The sequence below is a fragment of the Pelobates fuscus genome, chromosome 2 (assembly GCF_036172605.1).
Source record: "Pelobates fuscus isolate aPelFus1 chromosome 2, aPelFus1.pri, whole genome shotgun sequence".
Lineage (NCBI taxonomy): Eukaryota > Metazoa > Chordata > Amphibia > Anura > Pelobatidae > Pelobates > Pelobates fuscus.
Window position 1 is genome coordinate 232,826,495 of NC_086318.1, and position 19,185 is coordinate 232,845,679.

Consider the following 19,185-nt stretch of genomic DNA (forward strand, 5'->3'; position numbering starts at 1 on the left):
TCCCATCTGCCGAATGAAAAGTACACAAAAAAACAAGAACTATGCAACAAAATATCGAATAATATAGTCATTTCTTCACAGTTGCATCTAAACAACCACAAGACTTCCGGAACAATGTCCTTTGGACAGACAAAACCAAATTGAAGATGTTTGGCCATAATGCACAGTGCCATGTTTGGAGAAAACCAAAAACAGCATATCCGCACAAACACTTCATACCAACGTCAAGCAGGACAGTGATTTGGGCTTGTTTTGCTGCCACAGGACCTGGGAACCTTGCAGTCATTGAGTAGACTATGGACGCTTCTGTATACCAAAAGTATTCTAGAGTCAAATGTGAGGTCATCTGTGCAACAGCTAACGCTTGGCCGAAATTAGATTATGCAACAGGACAATGATCCCAAGCACATCAGCAAATCTATAACAGAATGGATGAAAAATAAAATAATCAAGGTATTACGATGGCCCAGTCAAAGTCCAGACCTCATCCCAATTGAAATGCTGTGGTAGGACCTTAACAGACCACCTTACAAAACAGAAATGGTTTATACAATATCCAGGTCGTTATTCTGAGCCACCTTCCTAACATCTAGAGTCCTCACATTTTAGTCCTGACTCAAATGAACGAAACCCAACAAATCTACAACAGAATGGCTGAAAAAGAAAAGAATCAAGTGTGTTGCAATGGCCCAATCAAAGACCAGACATCACCCTGAAATGCTGTGGTTGTACCTTAAGAGAGCTGTGCTAAAAGAAGAGTGGGCTAAAATTTGTGAGAGATTGATAAACTCATACAGAAAAGAATTACTTCAGATTATTGCTGCAAGAGGTTGTTTCAAAGGCTGTTGAATCTTAAAGGGACACACCAGGCACCCAGACCACTTGTGTCCATTGGAGTGGTCTGGGTGCCAACTCACACTACCCTCAACCCTGCAAGTGTAATTATTGCAGTTTTTTATAAACTGCAATAATTACCTTGCAGGGTTAATTCCACCTCTACTAGACAGCCACTAGAGGGCACTTCCTGCTCTATAGCTGTGCTAGAGCATCGCTGGACGTCCTCACACGGTGTAAGGACCTCCAGCGTCACTCAATTCCCCATAGGAAAGCATTTTCAATGCTTTCCTATGGGGAGCTCTAAGGCGCATTCGCGTTTGGTTTCCCAGGCCGGTGGGCTGGATCAGTCTCGCCCACTGGCCGATGTAAAGACTGGGAGGAGCGGCAGCGAGAAGAAACCACCGCCGAGGGACATCAGTGGGGTCTCAGGTAAGTGACCTGAGGGGGATTTCACCCCATCAGCAACCGGGGATGGGGGGGTGGGAGGGAGAGGGGACCTGCAGTGCCAGGAAAACGGATTGTTTTCCTGGCACTGGAATTTCCCTTTAAGGTGTACATAAGGTGTTTTTCACACATGGCTTCTGTTTTTTTAATAAAAAAATCATGAAACTGTGTAATATGTCATTTTTTTGTTCACCTGAAGTTGTATTTGTCTAATTTTAGATCAGATAAGGAACAGATGATTGTTTTTATGTCCTGATACATAAAAACCATAGAATTGAATAGGGAGTACTTTCTTTTTCCCGTGACTGTATAAGTTGTTAGATTTTATAATAATTTTCTACCACATAGCTGAAAAGAGAATGCAATTGTTGGTTGTTAAAGCATTAACATATAATCTTTATATAATCTTTCAATGTAGGGTAATAACTGCTTGATTCAAGGATAAATCTGACTGCCATTCTGGGGTCAAGAAGGAATTTTTTGTCCTAGCTTGTTGCAAAATTGTGCTTCAAACTGGCTTGCTTTTTTTTTGTTTTTTGTTTTTTTTTGCCTTTTGGATCAACAGCAAAAAACAGGTGTGAGGAAGGCTGAACTTGATGGACGCAAGTCTCTTTTCAGCTATCTAACTATGTAACTATGTAACTATGTAACTATGTAACATCAGGGGACACTGATAGATAGTGCAAAAAGACAGAGGTTCTTTCATGAATTTACAGCTATGAAAGAGTTACAGTAGTACAATAGTATGACAGCCGTCTTGGCCACTTTATGGTTTTTGCTTGCCAAAATAAAATTTCCCCCAACTAAATTGCCTTTTGATGCTTACAGTACAAAATACAGAAGTGCTGCATAAGAGAGATTAGGAACATATTTTTCATGGAAAAGCTTGAGGCACCAAAAAAAAATAAAGCTTAAGATTAGGAAAAGGTTAACAGGACTTCTTAAAACATGCAAGCTGATATAAACCTGGCATGCAAATCTATTATCATCAAAGGTGTGCTTGTCACACATTATTCATCTGAGTGACATAGATAGAGGTCCTTATATTCTATATAAACAAGAATTTAAGATATGGGATTTAATGTTCAGCTTCAAGTTCTAATAAACCCTGGGGTTGAAGGAGATGTTCAAACAGCTGCTTCAAGAAATCTTTTTAAAGAGGTGGATTCCCAAGCAAAGCAGCACTAATGTTAATGTCTGGTTCTGTTTTCAATTAGATTTGGAGCAAGAGTATATCATGATAGTGACATTTTGCAAAGTCAAGAAAGACTTATTTCATATACACAAATATGGTTATTCACTGAAGTAATTCAAAGTGAATCTCAAATTTAAATGACGTGGTCTTGGGGCCATGTTGCTCCACCCCATCCTTTTAAACCTGGAGTTGAAAATATTGCAGTTCTGCGGGTTTAATTTGCATCTAGTGACTGTCAATATGACAGCCACTAAAGGTACTAACGTAAAATGGTGCTGCGTGGAATTTTGCCGCGCATGAGCCCTTGTCTCCCACTGCTTTGCTGTGGGAAATCATAAGAATGGCAGAGATCATCACCACTGATGATCTCAGCCAAAGAGGCAAAGCTTAAACGAGGAGACCGGCATTGCAAGGGGAAAAAGGTAATTAAAATTTACTTTTTTAGCTATGGTAGCTCCGGACTGGTCACCTAAACAGTGAATTTGAAACTATAGCATTAGGAATACATATTAGTATTCCAAACACTGTAGTATTCCTTTAAAATGTAGTCACACTGGAAGTATATGTGAATTAGAACATTTTTCCAAATTTGCTATTTTGGTCTTAAATTTGAAATTAACTTTGCATTGACTTTAAATTCTCACTTTAATGAAAAATCCTGTTAATTTCTTCAGTATGCACTAACCATGTAAGCTGGAAAAATAGTAGATATGATTAAGAATTTTTCCAGTTTGACCAACTGGCTAATTTTCCACAATTTCTGTTTTAGTGAACACCATCATAATGCACTGCTCCAAGCTCCAGTTGGAATCTGAGTTAGATAAGAGTTGAAAGCCAAAGAAGCTATAAAGTTGAGACAAGCTCATTATAAGATGCTTTTTTGTGAATTGCAACTCCGTCAGTGAACGTTTGGAGACTTATATTGTAATTGAAAAATATAATGAGAAGGGAGTGTCAAGTGCAGTGAGCAAAGGTAATCGAGAGCGAGGAAATACAAAGCTCCCAATCGTGTTCAGTGTGTACTGGCATATTACAGAGCCCCCAATAATGTACAGTGTGTACTGTGTATTAAAGAACCCCTAGTAACATGCAGTAGGTGTACTCTAATATTACAGAGCCCCCAGTAATTCACAGTGTGTACTGGGTATCACAGAGCCCCTAGTGTTGTGCAGGGTGCATTGGAATATTATAGAATCCCCATAGAATTAAGAGAGAATGGTGGCCCATAGGAGAGTTATGGTCAGACAAGCACACACCCAATTAAAGATGCACTTGATATGGATAAATTAACAGCCTAGATACACGACACTCCAAAAGTATTCCATAGGATATGGGACCTATAAGTCTATTTGTTGCTCCCTCTCTACAGTAAATCTCATGAGAGCTTGAGAATCCACCTCCATTGGTGCTTCAATACAGATGTCTGATCCATTATCCCTCCTCGTCCTGGGAAACCCAGACGGCTATATCTAATCTACTTCTCATCTTTCTGCTTTCTCTTCCTCTACTACAGGCATACCCTGCTTTGGGTACACTCCCTTGTACACAAAGTGCCTCGCGAGTGAGGACATTCCCGCGCCTCTTCTGTCATCGAAAGAACAGGAAATGGAAGGTCCTATTCTCGCCCGGAGCAGCTCTGCAGTCTCAGAGCAGGCCTATACCAACACACAGGGGTGACTCGTTGAATATGTTTTTAAAGTCACAGGTGAAAAAAATTTTCCTTGCTCATTTAACTCTGGAAGAGATTTGCCCAGTTAAGAAAAAACCAAAACAATTTCCAGTGTATGAATGCATCTAAAACAAGGGAGGGGGTGGGCGTGGCCTGGAGCTCAACCGGAGCAGACGCATGATAGTGTAGCTCCGTACTAAAACGGCCTAAAATCAGCGGTACAGACACCCGAAAACGAACCCACTAAACCACAACGATGTCCCAACAAAAGGGCAGACGCCAAGCGGACAAGGGAGAGAAGAATAACTTTTTTAATGTCCGAAACACCCACACTAAACTAATAAACGCGCCGGACGAAGCGCAAGATGGCGCCAATGAAGAAGCAGGAATGATGCAAGATATCCCGCCGACGGAACAGCCGGTAACTCAGGGGATATTGCAGCGAATGCTGGATAATATGCACGATAAGCTGCAACTTACAATACAATACAAACAGCACTGAAAGAAATCAGGTCGGAAGTCCAGGACCTGGGAAACAGGACGACATTACTGGAAGACAAAATGGCGGACCAGGCGGAGGCCTATACTGCCCTGCGCGCAGATATGGAAGGAATGCAGGATACACTGATCGCATTTGAAAACAAAATGGCTGACATGGAGGACAGGTCGCGCCGTAATAACCTCAGGATCAGAGGCATTATGGAGGCGGTGGGACCGACAGATCTCCACGCTCACCTACAGGGCCTGTTTCGACTCCTAGCGCCAGACATACCCCAGGATTTGCTCCTGTTGGACCGCTACCACAGGGTCCCAAAGCCCAGCTTTTTAACGACGGAGGCTCCGAGAGACGTGTTGGTGAGGCTACATTACTTCCACATTAAAGAGGTAATCATGAGAACCTGCAGGCAGCGAACGACACTCCCGGCACCCTACCAAGGACTTGCAATCTATGCGGACATCTCGGCCGCCACTCTGAAAAAAAGAAAGACCTTTGCCCCAATAACTGAGATACTCCGACAACACAAGCAACCGTACCGGTGGGGCTTCCCAGTTAAGCTCCTGGTACCACACGACGGCAAGATCACGGTCATGAGAAAGCCAGAAGCGGGCCTAAAGGCACTACAGGAGTGGGGTCTTAGAATTCCGCAGACCACATCACCAACAACGAAGCGGAGCGAACAGCCACCATCATGGCGAAAGGTGACCAGGAATAAATAAACCCACGGAGAGTGGCAAGTAATACGCACAGACTGTGGGACTTTATTAGCTACGTAATATTTCTTTAAGTTATTTTATTTCGCCTTACTTTGAGATATAATGCTAATGCAGGACATGTAGGATATTGGGAAGAGGGTCACGGAGACAACAGGCTAATTGAAATGTCTTCGGGTAGCACAGGAGAACACCCTATGGTTTCAGGGTAAGCAGAGTAGCCACATACTACCCCCAAAACATTGCCACCCACTTCACCGTTAAGGGACACAGAACAACCAGAAGCGAGTAGGCCGCACTCATGCTCCAATCAGGCATGGCAGCTTATAGCTTCCTACCCCAGGGCACCTCAGGCAGGAGCCAAGCCAAATACATGGCATTTTGTTTAGTTCTAATAGTTTTTAAAGTTAATGCTTTATTGTTTCACCCCATTGTTTGTCATAGAGTACGAAAGCACATCACTGATCCTCAACCAGCGGTCTCACCTAAGGGAAACCCCCAAGATAGGGGACCACGAAGCAGAGAATGCATAGAGAGGGAGGGGCCACCTGGTTCGAACTGGCTGGGTAGGGTGGTACTCCCCCATATAGGAAACCCGACACTATTGGAAAAGCAGAAAACTGATAGCAAACCCCCATGAAAATATACTCTCATAACACCAGAGGTCTTAACAGCCCCCCAAAACGCAGCCTATTATACCACGACCTGAGACAAAGCAAGCCAGACGTAGTTTGCCTACAGGAAACTCAATTTAAAACCAATGCACACTCCCCCCTCTTTGCAAGGGACGTCCCGCACCAGTTCCACGCCACACACTCAAACAAGTCCAAAGGGACATCCATTCTTATCAGCAAAGACGTGGCCTTTGAACTCCACCGAGTGGAGATAGACGAGGAGGGAAGATACGTCAGCGTAGTGGGCACCTTCAACGAGGTTGCATATACAATCACGAGCATCTACACCCCAAATACAGAGCAAAGGAATTTCATACACAAAGTACTAAACAAGTTAGCACCGATGCAGAAAGGGATTAGCGTGATATGTGGTGACCTCAACCACGTCATAGACCCCACGATAGACACCACAGTGTCACCAACTGCACCCAGGATGAGAACACTCAAAAGGCAAGGCAAGGCAATTCAGAAACTACTACATTCCTTCCATTATTATGACACATGGAGAACGACACACGTAGGGGAGAGGTGTGGTGTATCACCAAATTAATATAAATATTACACAAGGTTCGTCTACATTAAAAGGTATTTATTTAGAAGACAACAACACAATACTATAAATGTATCAACAAACACACAGCCCAGACCCACGGAGCAACAACCCTTTTAAATCTATCTATCTATATAGTAATCCCCTTCCCCACACGTTTGATCTCACCCACGGTTAGACCTTCACATCTAGTAATGGCTCACTGCTGCAAGTCCAACATCACATCCACCAAGGAAGAAAAGGAAGCAACAGACTGATTTCCTGCCTGGCCTTATGTTATATGCCCTTAGTTGAGATGATGTGTTTTACATCACATCCTGTTCATGCATCACTTCCTTTAGCAATTGTGGGAGGGAAGGAAAGATTCTTAGCCCTCCCACCTAGTCTTTGTTTAAGGAAGTCCTGAAAGGAAGATAAATGATCATGCAAGGAAGACAAGTTACCACAAGAGGGCTACACATTCTTCTCCACGGTGCATAATACATACTCCAGGATAGATGGAATTCTAGTGTCGGGGCAATACTTAGACCAAGTACGGGAATGTGACATTAAAACAGATTACCTGGTCGGACCATGCACCGATGCTAGTGACCCTAACTGACTTGTACGACTCCTCACATAGGAGTCCTTGGAGACTTAACGGATCCCTCCTAGCTGACTCACACTTCCAAGCGATACTGGAACAAGAATTGCAGCTATATTTTAGGGACAACACAATAGAGGACACCTCACATAATCTGGCAAGCCCACAAATCGGTGGCCCGGGGCCTACTGATACAAAGGGCTGCCTACCTCAAGAGAAAGGCAGAAACACAAAGGCGTCAATGGCAGAAAGAGCTAACAGACCTCACAATATTGAACCAAAAGAGCCCATCACGAGAATTAAGAGACCGCATTGTCCAGGTTACACGCAACATCCACAAACAAGCATTAGACAGAACAGGTCAGCTCCTACACAAACTCAAAGCGACCCAATACACACAGGGTAACAAGGCTAGCAAACAAGTTGCCCAACGTCTCAAAACACTACAGACCAGACAAAAAATAGCGTATCTCCAATCAGACAGTGGGCACAAGATCACAGCACCTAAAGATATCAGCAACACCTTTGCCAGGTACTATACCTCCCTATACAACTTGGCTGAGGACAAGCAAACTCCTCAACCGCAGCCTCTAGCCATTAACGACTACCTAAGTAAGATCCCACTACCCACACACACCACAACAAAGTCAGGCCCTCTCCTCTCCCATCACCGAAAAAGAGGTGACGGAAGCGATCCAAAGGTTGCCATCAGGCAAGGCCCCTGGCCCAGACGGCTTTGCCAACTGCTATTACAAGGCATTCAATACCACCCTAACGCCACATCTAACTAAAGCATTCAACGAAGCCACTAGAATCGGACAACTACCACAAGAAACACTGCTGGCACACATTATAACCATCCCAAAACCGGGAAAACCACCCACCTGCCCCCAAAATTTCCGCCCCATTTCCCTGTTAAATACTGATGCCAAGCTGTATGCCAAGATATATGCCCAACTACTTAGCGACATACTCCCACATATCATCCACAATGACCAAGTGGGATTTGTAAAGGGCAGGCAAGGAGGGGACAACACCAGGAAAGCATTAAACATCATATACAGCGCAAAGCGCATGAAAGTGGGAACAGTAGTGGTGACCCTGGATGCCGAAAAGGCCTTCGACCGCCTGGGTTGGGATTTTCTTAAGGCGGTCCTAACAAAATTTGGGATGCCGGAGGCCTTCCTGTCGGCGGTCAGGGCCCTATACACCAAACCCACTGCTAGAGTAGTCAACGCGGGATTCGTATCGGACCCACTTCCAATATCTAACGGCTCGAGGCAGGGGTGCCTGCTGTCCCCACTCCTGTATGTACTGGCCCTGGAGCCACTGGCAGAGACAATAAGACAACATACCTCTATACACGGGGTAAAGGTGGGAGATAGGGAGTACAAAGCAAACTTATTTGCTGACGATATAATGCTTACTCTAACACAGCCACATATATCCCTCCCCAACCTGGAGGAGACTATCCTGGAGTATGGACGACATTCATACTACAAACTGAACATCGCTAAGACACAAGCGATAGGGATAGGTATACAGACAGACACACTGGACAGACTAAGGACGGCGTTCAAATTTGACTGGCGGACAGACCACATTACTTTCCTGGGCATAGACATTCCAACAAACCTGCACAAACTCTTGGAAAAAAAACTACATAAAGCTCCAGAAAAAGCTAGCAAATACGCTAGATAGCTGGGAGGGTAAATTCCTTTCCTGGGTGGGCAAAATGGCGGCAATAAAGATGAGGTTGCTACCAAAATTGCAATATTTATTCAGAACACTCCCCATACAGCTACCAAAGAAATACCTAAAAGCTATACAAAGTCTCTTTACACGCTTCATATGGGCAAAGAAAACACCCAGAGTGGCATCCTCAACACTACAGCGACCGATCAAGGAGGGGGGGCTGGGACTGCCTAACGTTCACACATACTATAGAGCAGCGCAACTGACAGCGATCAAAGTGTCCACAGCACAAGGGGAGGCCCCGCAATGGACAAAGCTAGAGGCACATTGGGTGGGAGGTCAGGATCTGTACAACCTCTTCTGGCTCCCGCACAACCACCGCCCGATACATATCGAACCCCTGCCGACCACCTCACTGACTCTAAAAATTTGGGACGAGCTCAACCTTAGAGAGACAGCTGAGGGAGAAATGGCACCACAAGCCCCAATTTCGGCTTTAGGGAACAAGTAGAATTAAAATCAACACAGGTATGGGGATGCGGAAGAAGTATAACCCAGCCACACTATAGGTACCCTTCCACAGGCCATGAGAGATGGGCAAGCGAAACTCAGGGGATCAAAAGTAGACCGGCCAAAAGGAGAGGGGGCAAGGGGCAGGGGAAAGGGAATGGATTCCCACATTTCAAGCTATCTTAAATTATAGCGGAGACTGAGAGGTGGAGGCTAGAAAACTTGTATTAATGTGTATACTATAAGTGTAAAATCCCTATGATGTAATCAAATGTTCCTGCACAATATCCCTTTTTCTTTATGTACCCTGGCGAGCAGGCGCCGCGAACTAACTATGACAAACAAGAGGATAAAATAAAAATATATGTCAAATTGAAAAAAAAATAAAACAAGGGAGGGGGTGTAGATGTTAAGATTACTTGTTTTAATAGATAGAATTTAAGAGAAGAAACCATGCAAATTCTAGCATTTTAAAAGACAACAAATTTATGTTTTTATTGACATAAATCTCTATACAGTGTGAGTGTGTTAGATTACTGTTACAATTTTTAAATCTACGGATTTAACCACTATAAAGCTTACATATTGCCAAAATCTGTACATCTCCACACGCAAACATTTCCAACCCTTATCAAATGCCAGAAGACTTGCAATACCTCAAATGTCTTCTCCAAAATGGCTTTCAAGAGAGATCTGACCTATTGGAGACAAATACCTTCAACAATTGTTCTTCATAAACCATGCTTCAAAACCTGGCATACTAACACTGACAATGCATTATTTATATCAGTTATGCCTGTTAATGACTATTGCAATGCAGTACATGCATTGGGAAGTGAAAAAAATTTATTGCTTCACACTTTCAGTACATTTTTGTTTTACATACATGCTCTGGTCCCACTGTGTACTTAAGTGGGGTATGCCTGTACTTTCTTCTTTGACTTTCTGACACACACTACACCTTTGTGTAAATAGTTACCCAACCTACCTCCACTTTCCCCAAGACCCGCACCTACCACTGTGACATGATGCAGTAGGTTAAACAAAACACTGTGAAGGTCTCAACCTATCACTTGGTTTTGTTTTCCCACATTTGTATGATTATTTTCTCATCAGTATGTGCTGCCCAGACACAGAGCCATTTGATGGGGCCTAAGCAGCAGTCGGATATATCGCCCACTTTGTAACCAAAAATAAAAAGGTGCACTTAAAAATTGTGAATTACTGATATACTTACACGAAGTACAAAAATTTCATTCAAAGTGCAATATAAAAAGTGCACTATACAATATGAAATACTCAGTATAAAGTGCAAAAAAGTGAGTAGGTACCATAAAGAACATTCTTATTCTTATAACTCTTATGAAAACCAAAATGACTGGAACATCACAGTAACATTCTCCAAATATATGTCATGCCATAATGAGGAAAAAAAAACAGAAATAGAAATAAATTGTACAATTCACTGTAAAATGAATGTAAATAAAACCACACACAAAGACACAGTAATAACGCGTCAACCTTAAAATGGGACCCAGATATGACAGACAACCAAGGCAACAGCAGGATATAGGTAAAGCCTTTATTCACAAATTAAACCATGAATGTGTGACAAGCTTCTCCACAGAAGAAACGCATCCATTTATGTTACCACAGTCCCTCCGATTCGCCACTAGCAATTGTGATCCTTCAGGCTGTCAGTGCGGTTTCAGATTCTTCCCTGGGGTGGAGCTACGAACAGCGCACGTATCCGCGCAATGCTTGCCTTTGTGTGTTGACACTTTTCGCCTCAGCGGCTTCCTCAGATCACTCCCCTTGTCCTGGTTCCCTTCCATATTTAATTCAATCCAGAGGGCGTTTATAAAATACAAGGCATTTGGATTCAATTGGACCCAATTGCTAAAAACCATTGTGTCTATGGACATAATGTCTTAAATACAAATTAAGAAGTCCAAAATCGTTTTTTGCCATATCGCCTAAATGTAGATATCTCTACTATTAAAAAACCTTATAGTCATCAGCTAGTGGGTTAATGGGAGTCACATCTAGGTTGGGCGGCTCGAGGGACTAGACAGGTCACACCTTGTGGAGGCCCCTAACCATAACCCCTTTACATTAACCCTTTAATGTTCTTCCTTGTACAGATTACCTCCAGGAATATAGTGGCCACTTTGCTCCCCAGGGAATTTATTGTCTATGCCTGGACTTTTACCACTGAGTGACTCGGACTGCTTTTTGTATAACTTGCTACAGCACCTCAAGAAGGTACTCAGGTGATAACACTTTTGAACCAAAATGGAACTCGATTTGTTTTGGGTAAAGCAGACGGGAGAGAATCAACATAGATTTCAGTATTTGGGTAACTGACTGAACCCCTTAGCCATGGTTACATATGCTTGGCCAGTACAAGTTGGCAGAATGGCCTGGCTTAAAAAAAAAATTAAGGGCTCCCCTTGTTTTTCTGCAGCTGATAATACAACTGTTTCACTGTTATATACCGTATATACTCGAGTATAAGCCGAGTTTTTTAGCACATTTTTTGTCAATAGTCTGGGGGCTCGCAGAGCTGTAACTTACCTGTCCTGCAGCTCCTGTCAGCTCTCTCCTCCTCCGCGCCGTCCGTTCAGCACCTCGGTCAGCTCCCAGTGTAAGTCTCGCGAGAGCCGCGTGAGCTGACAGAGGGAGCTGCACGGACGGCGCGGAGGAGGAGGGAGCTGACAGGAGCTGCAGGACAGGTAAGTACAGCTCTGCCAGCCCCCCTCTCCCCCCCACTGAACTGCCAATGCTGGACCACCAGGGAAGGAGCCCCCCTCCCTGCTATATATCAGGCAGGGAGGGGGGGACGAAAAAAAAAAATAATTAGTAATAATAAAAAATATAGAATTAAATAATAAATAATACAAAAATAATAATAATTAAATTAAATTAAATAAATAAAAATAATAATAAATAATAAAAAAAAATTAAAATAATAATAAAAAAAAAAATTCCCACCCCCCACCAAGGCTCTGCAACACACACACACACACACTGCATTCATACACTCACACTGCATTCATACACTCACACTGCATTCATACACTCACACTGCATTCATACACACGCTGCACTCATACACACGCTGCACTCATACACTCACACTGCATTCATACACCCACACTGCATTCATACACACACACTGCACTCATACACACACACTGCATTCATACACACACACTGCATTCATACACACACTGCATTCATACACACGCTGCACTCATACCCACACGCTGCATTCATACACTCACACTGCATTCATACACTCACACTGCATTCATACACTCACACTGCATTCATATACACACACTGCACTCATACACACACACTGCATTCATTATACACACACTGTAAATACATATTTAATTAATATATTTTTTTTTAGGATCTAATTTTATTTAGAAATTTACCAGTAGCTGCTGCATTTCTCACCCTAGTCTTATACTCGAGTCAATAAGTTTTCCCAGTTTTTTGGGGTAAAATTAGGGGCCTCGGCTTATATTCGGGTCGGCTTATACTCGAGTATATACGGTAGTCATTTCAAAGCCATCCATGATTGGATGGCTTTGGTCAGACACTATGTGAAGTCTCATGCGTCAGAGGAAGTTCTGGTATCTAGCAAAGTGCTTAACAGTTTTACAGAAAACTGGAAGGTACCAAGTCATAATGCTTACAGTGCTACAAAAGAAAAAGAAACATAAATAGAACATTTTTGGAACGAATATTTCAAGAAAAAAAATGCAGTCTATGTGCACAGTATAGTCAAACATGCAGGTATCAGTTTTCTTGTTCAAATATATGTCACAGACAAACCAAGATTCTGGATTGTTGCACATATAAAAATAAAAGGTAAATATTAAAACATGCAGTACATTACGTCATATGAGACACTCACAGGTTTGCTTTTTCAAAGAAGTAGCACTAATGTTAAATAGGAGAGGACTTTGACTGTGGGAAACTGCTTAAAGGCAATCAATTGCACACCTTTTGCATAACCATATTTACATTTATACACACCTTATGTTTATTGGATTAGTGAAACTTTATATTTTCTATTAGTAGCTATTTTTATAAAATGCTATATTACCGAAATCCACTCCTCTGCGTGCAATACTTATCTTGATATCCCACAAAATCAAGTTTCAGGTAAATGCCAGCAAAGTGAAACTGATGATAAAGTGCTAACAAAAAGAACTCAGCTTTTCACTATTCACACCATAAAAACATATATATATATATATATATATATATATATATATATACACATCAGGCCTGGAATTTTATGGTACATAAAAACATTTTTTGCATTTAATTCTATTCTACAACTTACATGTAGTGATTTCCCAAAAATATTAAAGGAAACAACAAATACCAAAGACTCAAGGCACCATAACCACTGTCAGGACGCTATGACCCTGTACTGTCTTAATTCCTTAGAGAAGTTGAAATGTAGCTTCATCTTTAACTGAAACTGGAAAAGGGTTGCTCATATAACTCCTGTCCTATATATCCAGGGGCAGCTAATTTTATATAAGAAATAGTCTTATACAAGTTTATTTCCAACTTTAAAGTAATTGGGCTTTGAGTATCACTCAGCATATGTGTAGATGAGGTCTGGCTGCTGCACATTAGAATCCCACCAGAGAAAAAAAAAGTATTTAAAAAATTAATTTGCTAAGTTTTTCACCTCTTAACCTCTTGGTTTTTGTCTTGCCAAGTTAAGGTGCCTTGGCCAAAATACCATTTAATGTCTATGTTTGTGTATAACATTGTTGTAGGAGATAGCTATTTTTTCTCATGATGAAACAGTTCACACTAACCTAAATTTAAACAAAACTACAGATGTTGGTTAACATCATTCTCGTTTCACGCATGCAATGATTTACTGGTCCATTGTTATTTAACACACATATATGCCCCGATCTCCTTACAGCTTGACACCTATGTACTAAACCCTCTCTAGGTGTCTTTGTTTTGAAATTTTTTGTTGAATGGGTATTGTCACAGGAGGAGCATATCTTAAGATATTTAACATTAATGTATTTGTGAGGAGTTAACAAAATAAATAAAATCGAATTAAATGCAGACATGTGCATCTCTTGATTCTCCAACTTGGCACCTCCATCTTAGCTCCCTGTCAATCATTGTTAAAAGCTTTGTCCTTTTCACCTGGCAGTCAGCATAGAGAAAGTATACAGAGAAGAAGAGAAATAAAACAATAGTTCTATTTCTCCTGTCCATTATTAATGTAGCATTTCCTTAACGTTTAAAATAAATTTAAAGAAAACAAAAATCATCTATCACTTGTTGATTCTCTAATGCTATATTTAATGATGCAAATTCCAGAGAAGTGATAGTATTTCTTTATATATATTTTTATGCAGCAATTCTAATATATGTATTACATGTAAAACAAAAGTCAATAAAAAAATGTGTACGGATTACAAAAATAGAATACAAAATACATTCAACATACCAGAACTGAATCCAGTTTCTGTTTTACTTTCATCATTTTCATGGAAGTCCTTGCAACATTGGCAAACCTATCTGCTGCTGAGATGTACGAGTCTTGCTGAGTAATATTCTCAGAATTACTAGATGTTCCTAAATTACTAGACACCTGAACAGCTTCTGCTTCCATCTGTGCAACTGAAATAAAAACATAATGCTTATGAAATTATTAGTAAGCGATAGCAGATGTTCTGATGTCCCAATATTGAAGAATAAGGATGATACAGAACAATAACAATACACAAATTTCTCTGTGTATATTTGCAAGAAGACTGTCTTGCCAAAAGCCCAAATATCATTAATAACAATTGTTAATTTATACGCATTGTATCACACATTTTTACACGGTAGCTGCGTTTTTTTCTTCAAATGCTTTCACTGTCCGTGTGTGCAGGAAAAGTCTTTCTCCAGACAAAAGCATGTATTTAACTGTATCTACTTGTTTGATAAACATTCCACAGACATAGGTTCCTAATTGTGTTTTGGCAAATGCCGGGCAAAAAGGGAACATGCACCTTTAACGCTAGTTTCTAATGATGACTAGGATCAATCTCCTTCAGATTTGTTTTTACCGTATATACTCGAGTATAAGCCGACCCGAATATAAGCCGAGGCCCCTAATTTTATCCCAAAAAACTGGGAAAACTTATTGACTCGAGTATAAGACTAGGGTGGGAAATGCAGCAGCTACTGGTAAATTTCTAAATAAAATTAGATCCTAAAAAAAATATATTAATTGAATATTTATTTACAGTGTGTGTATAATGAATGCAGTGTGTGCGTATGTGTGTGTGTATGAGTGCAGCATGTGTGTATGAGTGCAGCGTGTGTGTATGAGTGCAGTGTGTGTGTGCATGAGTGCAGTGTGTGTGTGCATGAATGCAGTGTGTGTGTGCATGAATGCAGTGTGTGTGTGCGCATGAATGCAGTGTGTGTGTGCATGAATGCAGTGTGTGAATGCAGTGTGTGCAGGGCCGGTGCAAGGATATTTGCCGCCGTAGGCAAAACATTTTTTGCCGCCCCCTCCCCCCCCATATGTCCTGACTTCCCCTCCTCCTCCCTCAGTGGTCCTTACCTCCCCACCCCCGTGTTCCTTCACTCCCCCCCCCAGTGGTCCTGACTCACCCCTCCCCTAGTGGTCCTTACCCTCCCCTCCCCTAGTGGTCCTTACTTCCCCCTCCCCTCCCATAGTGGTCCTTATCCCACCCCCTCCCTCTCATAGTGGTCCTTATCCCCCTTCTCCCTCCCATATAGTGTTCCTTATCCCCCCCATCCCTCCCATAGTGGTCCATATACCCCCCTCCCTCCCATAATGGTCCTTATACCCCCCCCCCTCCCTCCCATAGCGGTCCTTATCCCACCCCCTCCCATAGTGGTTCTTATACCCCCCCCCTCCCTCCCATAGTGGTCCTTATACCCCCCTCCCTCCAATAGTGGTCCTTATCCCCCTCCCTCCCATTGTGGTTCTTATCCCCCCCTCCCTCCCATAGTGGTCCTTATACCCCCCTCCCTCCCATAGTGGTCCTTATCCCCCCCCCTCCCTCCCATAGTGGTCCTTATCCCCCCCCTCCCTCCCATAGTGGTCCTTATCCCCCCCTCCCTCCCATAGTGGTCCTTACCTCCCCCCCCTCCCATAGTGGTCCTTACCCCCCCCCCTCCCTCCCATAGTGGTCCTTATACCCCCCCTCCCTCCCATAGCGGTCCTTATACCCCCCTCCCTCCCATAGTGGTCCTTAACCCACCCCCTCCCTCCCATAGTGGTCCTTATACCCCCCCCCTCCCATAGTGGTCCTTATACCCCTTTTTTTTATTATTATTAATTTTTTTTAATTTTATTTATATTTTTTTTTTTTCGTCCCCCCTCCCTGCTTGATATATGGCAGGGAGGGGGGCTCTCCTTCCCTGGTGGTCCAGTGGCATTGGTAGTTCAGTGGGGGGGAGAGGGGGGCTGGCAGAGCTGTACTTACCTTTCCTGCAGCTCCTGTCAGCTCTCTCCTCCGCGCGGTCTGTGCAGCTCCCTCTGTCAGCTCCCAGTGTAAGTCTCGCGAGAGCCGCGGCTCTCGCGAGACTTACACTGGGAGCTGACCGAGGTGCTGAACGGACGGCGCGGAGGAGGAGAGAGCTGACAGGAGCTGCAGGAAAGGTAAGTACAGCTCTGCCAGCCCCCCTCTCCCCCCAGTCTGTATTATGGCAATGCAAATTGCCATAATACAGACTCTGACTCGAGTATAAGCCGAGTTGGGGTTTTTCAGCCCAAAAAATGGGCTGAAAAACTCGGCTTATACTCGAGTATATACGGTATATAGTTTAAACCATGTAGTCAATGTTCAGTACATGAAGTAGGCTCACACCTGTATGGTAAAAATGTTCAGCTTGTCATCACTTAGCATTCCATTTTCTTCCCCAAACAGTGTCAAACCATGCCTGATTGTGCTGCCAAAGAGGATTCAGAGTTGTGACCGATATAGTTACAACTTCAGACAAACCATTTACTGAGCAGTTCATGAAGCAAGTAATAATCTGGAGTTCACAAGATGAGCATCTAATGAGCCTCCATTTATGCTTGGGTCAAGCAGTGATCCAGTAAGGTATCTATAGTTTTATTAGCTTTACGTTTAGACTTTTATTTATATTAGTTTAATACACAAATATTTAATTGAACATAATTGCAGCACCATATACGTATATGAATATGGATGTGTATAAACTCCAAGACCACGACAGTTCACATTTGAGTGTCTTAAAAATGTAAAGGGTGGATTAAAGTAAACTTACAAGTGTATTTTATTTTGGTCTGTAATCTGTGTTTATTAAATGATATCTTTTCATTTTATATACCACTTTTGTGCCAGTAAGCTATATTTGCGATTTTTCCATCACATGTAAATTGAATTCTATTTACCTATTTGATTGGCCAATGCTATTTTGATTTACTACAATGCAATGTTCTGTTTTTATTTCATAAGTTGGACTATCCACCTGGACCGAGAGAAACTTCATATCCTTAAGCAGGGATTACTGTTTAAGTGCATTACATCAGTGCTATACTATAGCTCCATGTCTTAAGTGCATCTCTTTTTCTACCATATTCCATTCCATCGATATACTACACTATATTATCTTCCACTGTCCCATTCTTTTCGGTCCATTTAACATCTGAGGACATATCAAGGCCCTACCCCCGCTTCTCCATAAATGGATAATTATATGACACAAAGACATGCCAAGCTTAACTAGGGACAGAAATAAACTGGAAGAGGTGCCAGACATAAGTGGAAGTGACCAAAAAGAGTAAGGTGGAATATGAATAAAGCGAGTTTGTTTTTTTTTGTCTTTCTTTTGTTTGATTTTTACTTTACAGAATGTAAAAGAGATAGAAAAGAGGATTAAAGCAGTGTCTACTGATTAAGTATGCATACCTTTGTAATCATAAATATATACAAGTATTGGTTGATTCTGTCCAAAGGCACAAAATGCCACCATGTTTTCATGAGGATGGAAGGCAACATCTCTAATGGGTGCAGTATATGACAGCTCAGAGTACTTTGCTACTTGATCTCCTACAGGGAACAATAAAAACATTTGTGACATATGCAAAACATATCTAAAAATAAAATGAGTGAGCCAGACTAAGAGCTAAAATAGTTACGCCCCCTAACATTTTATTCTAAGTTGTATTCGTATCGCAAAGTGTGGATATTGGTTTGTGGCAAATGCATAACAGAAAATCCCAGAGGGTCATTCTCATTCAAATGATCACCAACCTGGTTTAATTTCCATACATATGCAAGTCTTTTGGAATGGTATAAAATCTCACCTGTTTCAGTATTCCAGACATATACTATGCCATCTTCACTTCCAGCAAATACAAACGTCCCACAAGGTGTAAAGGAGCTGTGGATTTTCTCTCTGTAATTTGTGGCTCCTATGTATTTTTTTGCAGCCAGTCTTTAAAAGTAAATAAAATATAAAAATGAATAAATGTTTTGATTCACAGAAACGGAATGTCAACAAGATACAGTTTGTAAATTGGAAAGAAAGTAAAGAGAAGTTATTATGGAATTGTTTGATAATGGAGTTAATTTAACAGGGAAATTAGGCCAAAGTAGCCAAGCAGAAGAATGTTTCAAACCCAGCAATTTGTGGCTATCAATTGCAATTCCTTTGAGATTTAATGGTGTTGTTAATAATTAGTTTCTATTCTTAATGCAATAGTACACATTGGTTTTAAATTAGGGAATTAGTGTGAAAAATAAAGAGCTCATGTGC

At 41.8% G+C, this 19,185-nt stretch overlaps 1 protein-coding gene across 3 annotated transcripts in view; it reads right to left on the reverse strand.

Moving 5' to 3' along the window:
• The window catches only part of AHI1 (Abelson helper integration site 1), a 355,403-nt gene that overhangs the window by 241,336 nt on the left and 94,882 nt on the right, over positions 1-19,185 (reverse strand). For all 3 annotated transcript variants that reach the window (XM_063443258.1, XM_063443259.1, XM_063443260.1), the window contains exons 16-18: positions 18,734-18,864; positions 18,336-18,476; positions 14,882-15,054 (exon numbers count right to left, since the gene is read on the reverse strand). In XM_063443258.1, coding sequence (XP_063299328.1) covers positions 14,882-15,054; positions 18,336-18,476; positions 18,734-18,864 — 445 coding nt within the window. The remainder of the gene's footprint in view (positions 1-14,881; positions 15,055-18,335; positions 18,477-18,733; positions 18,865-19,185) is intronic.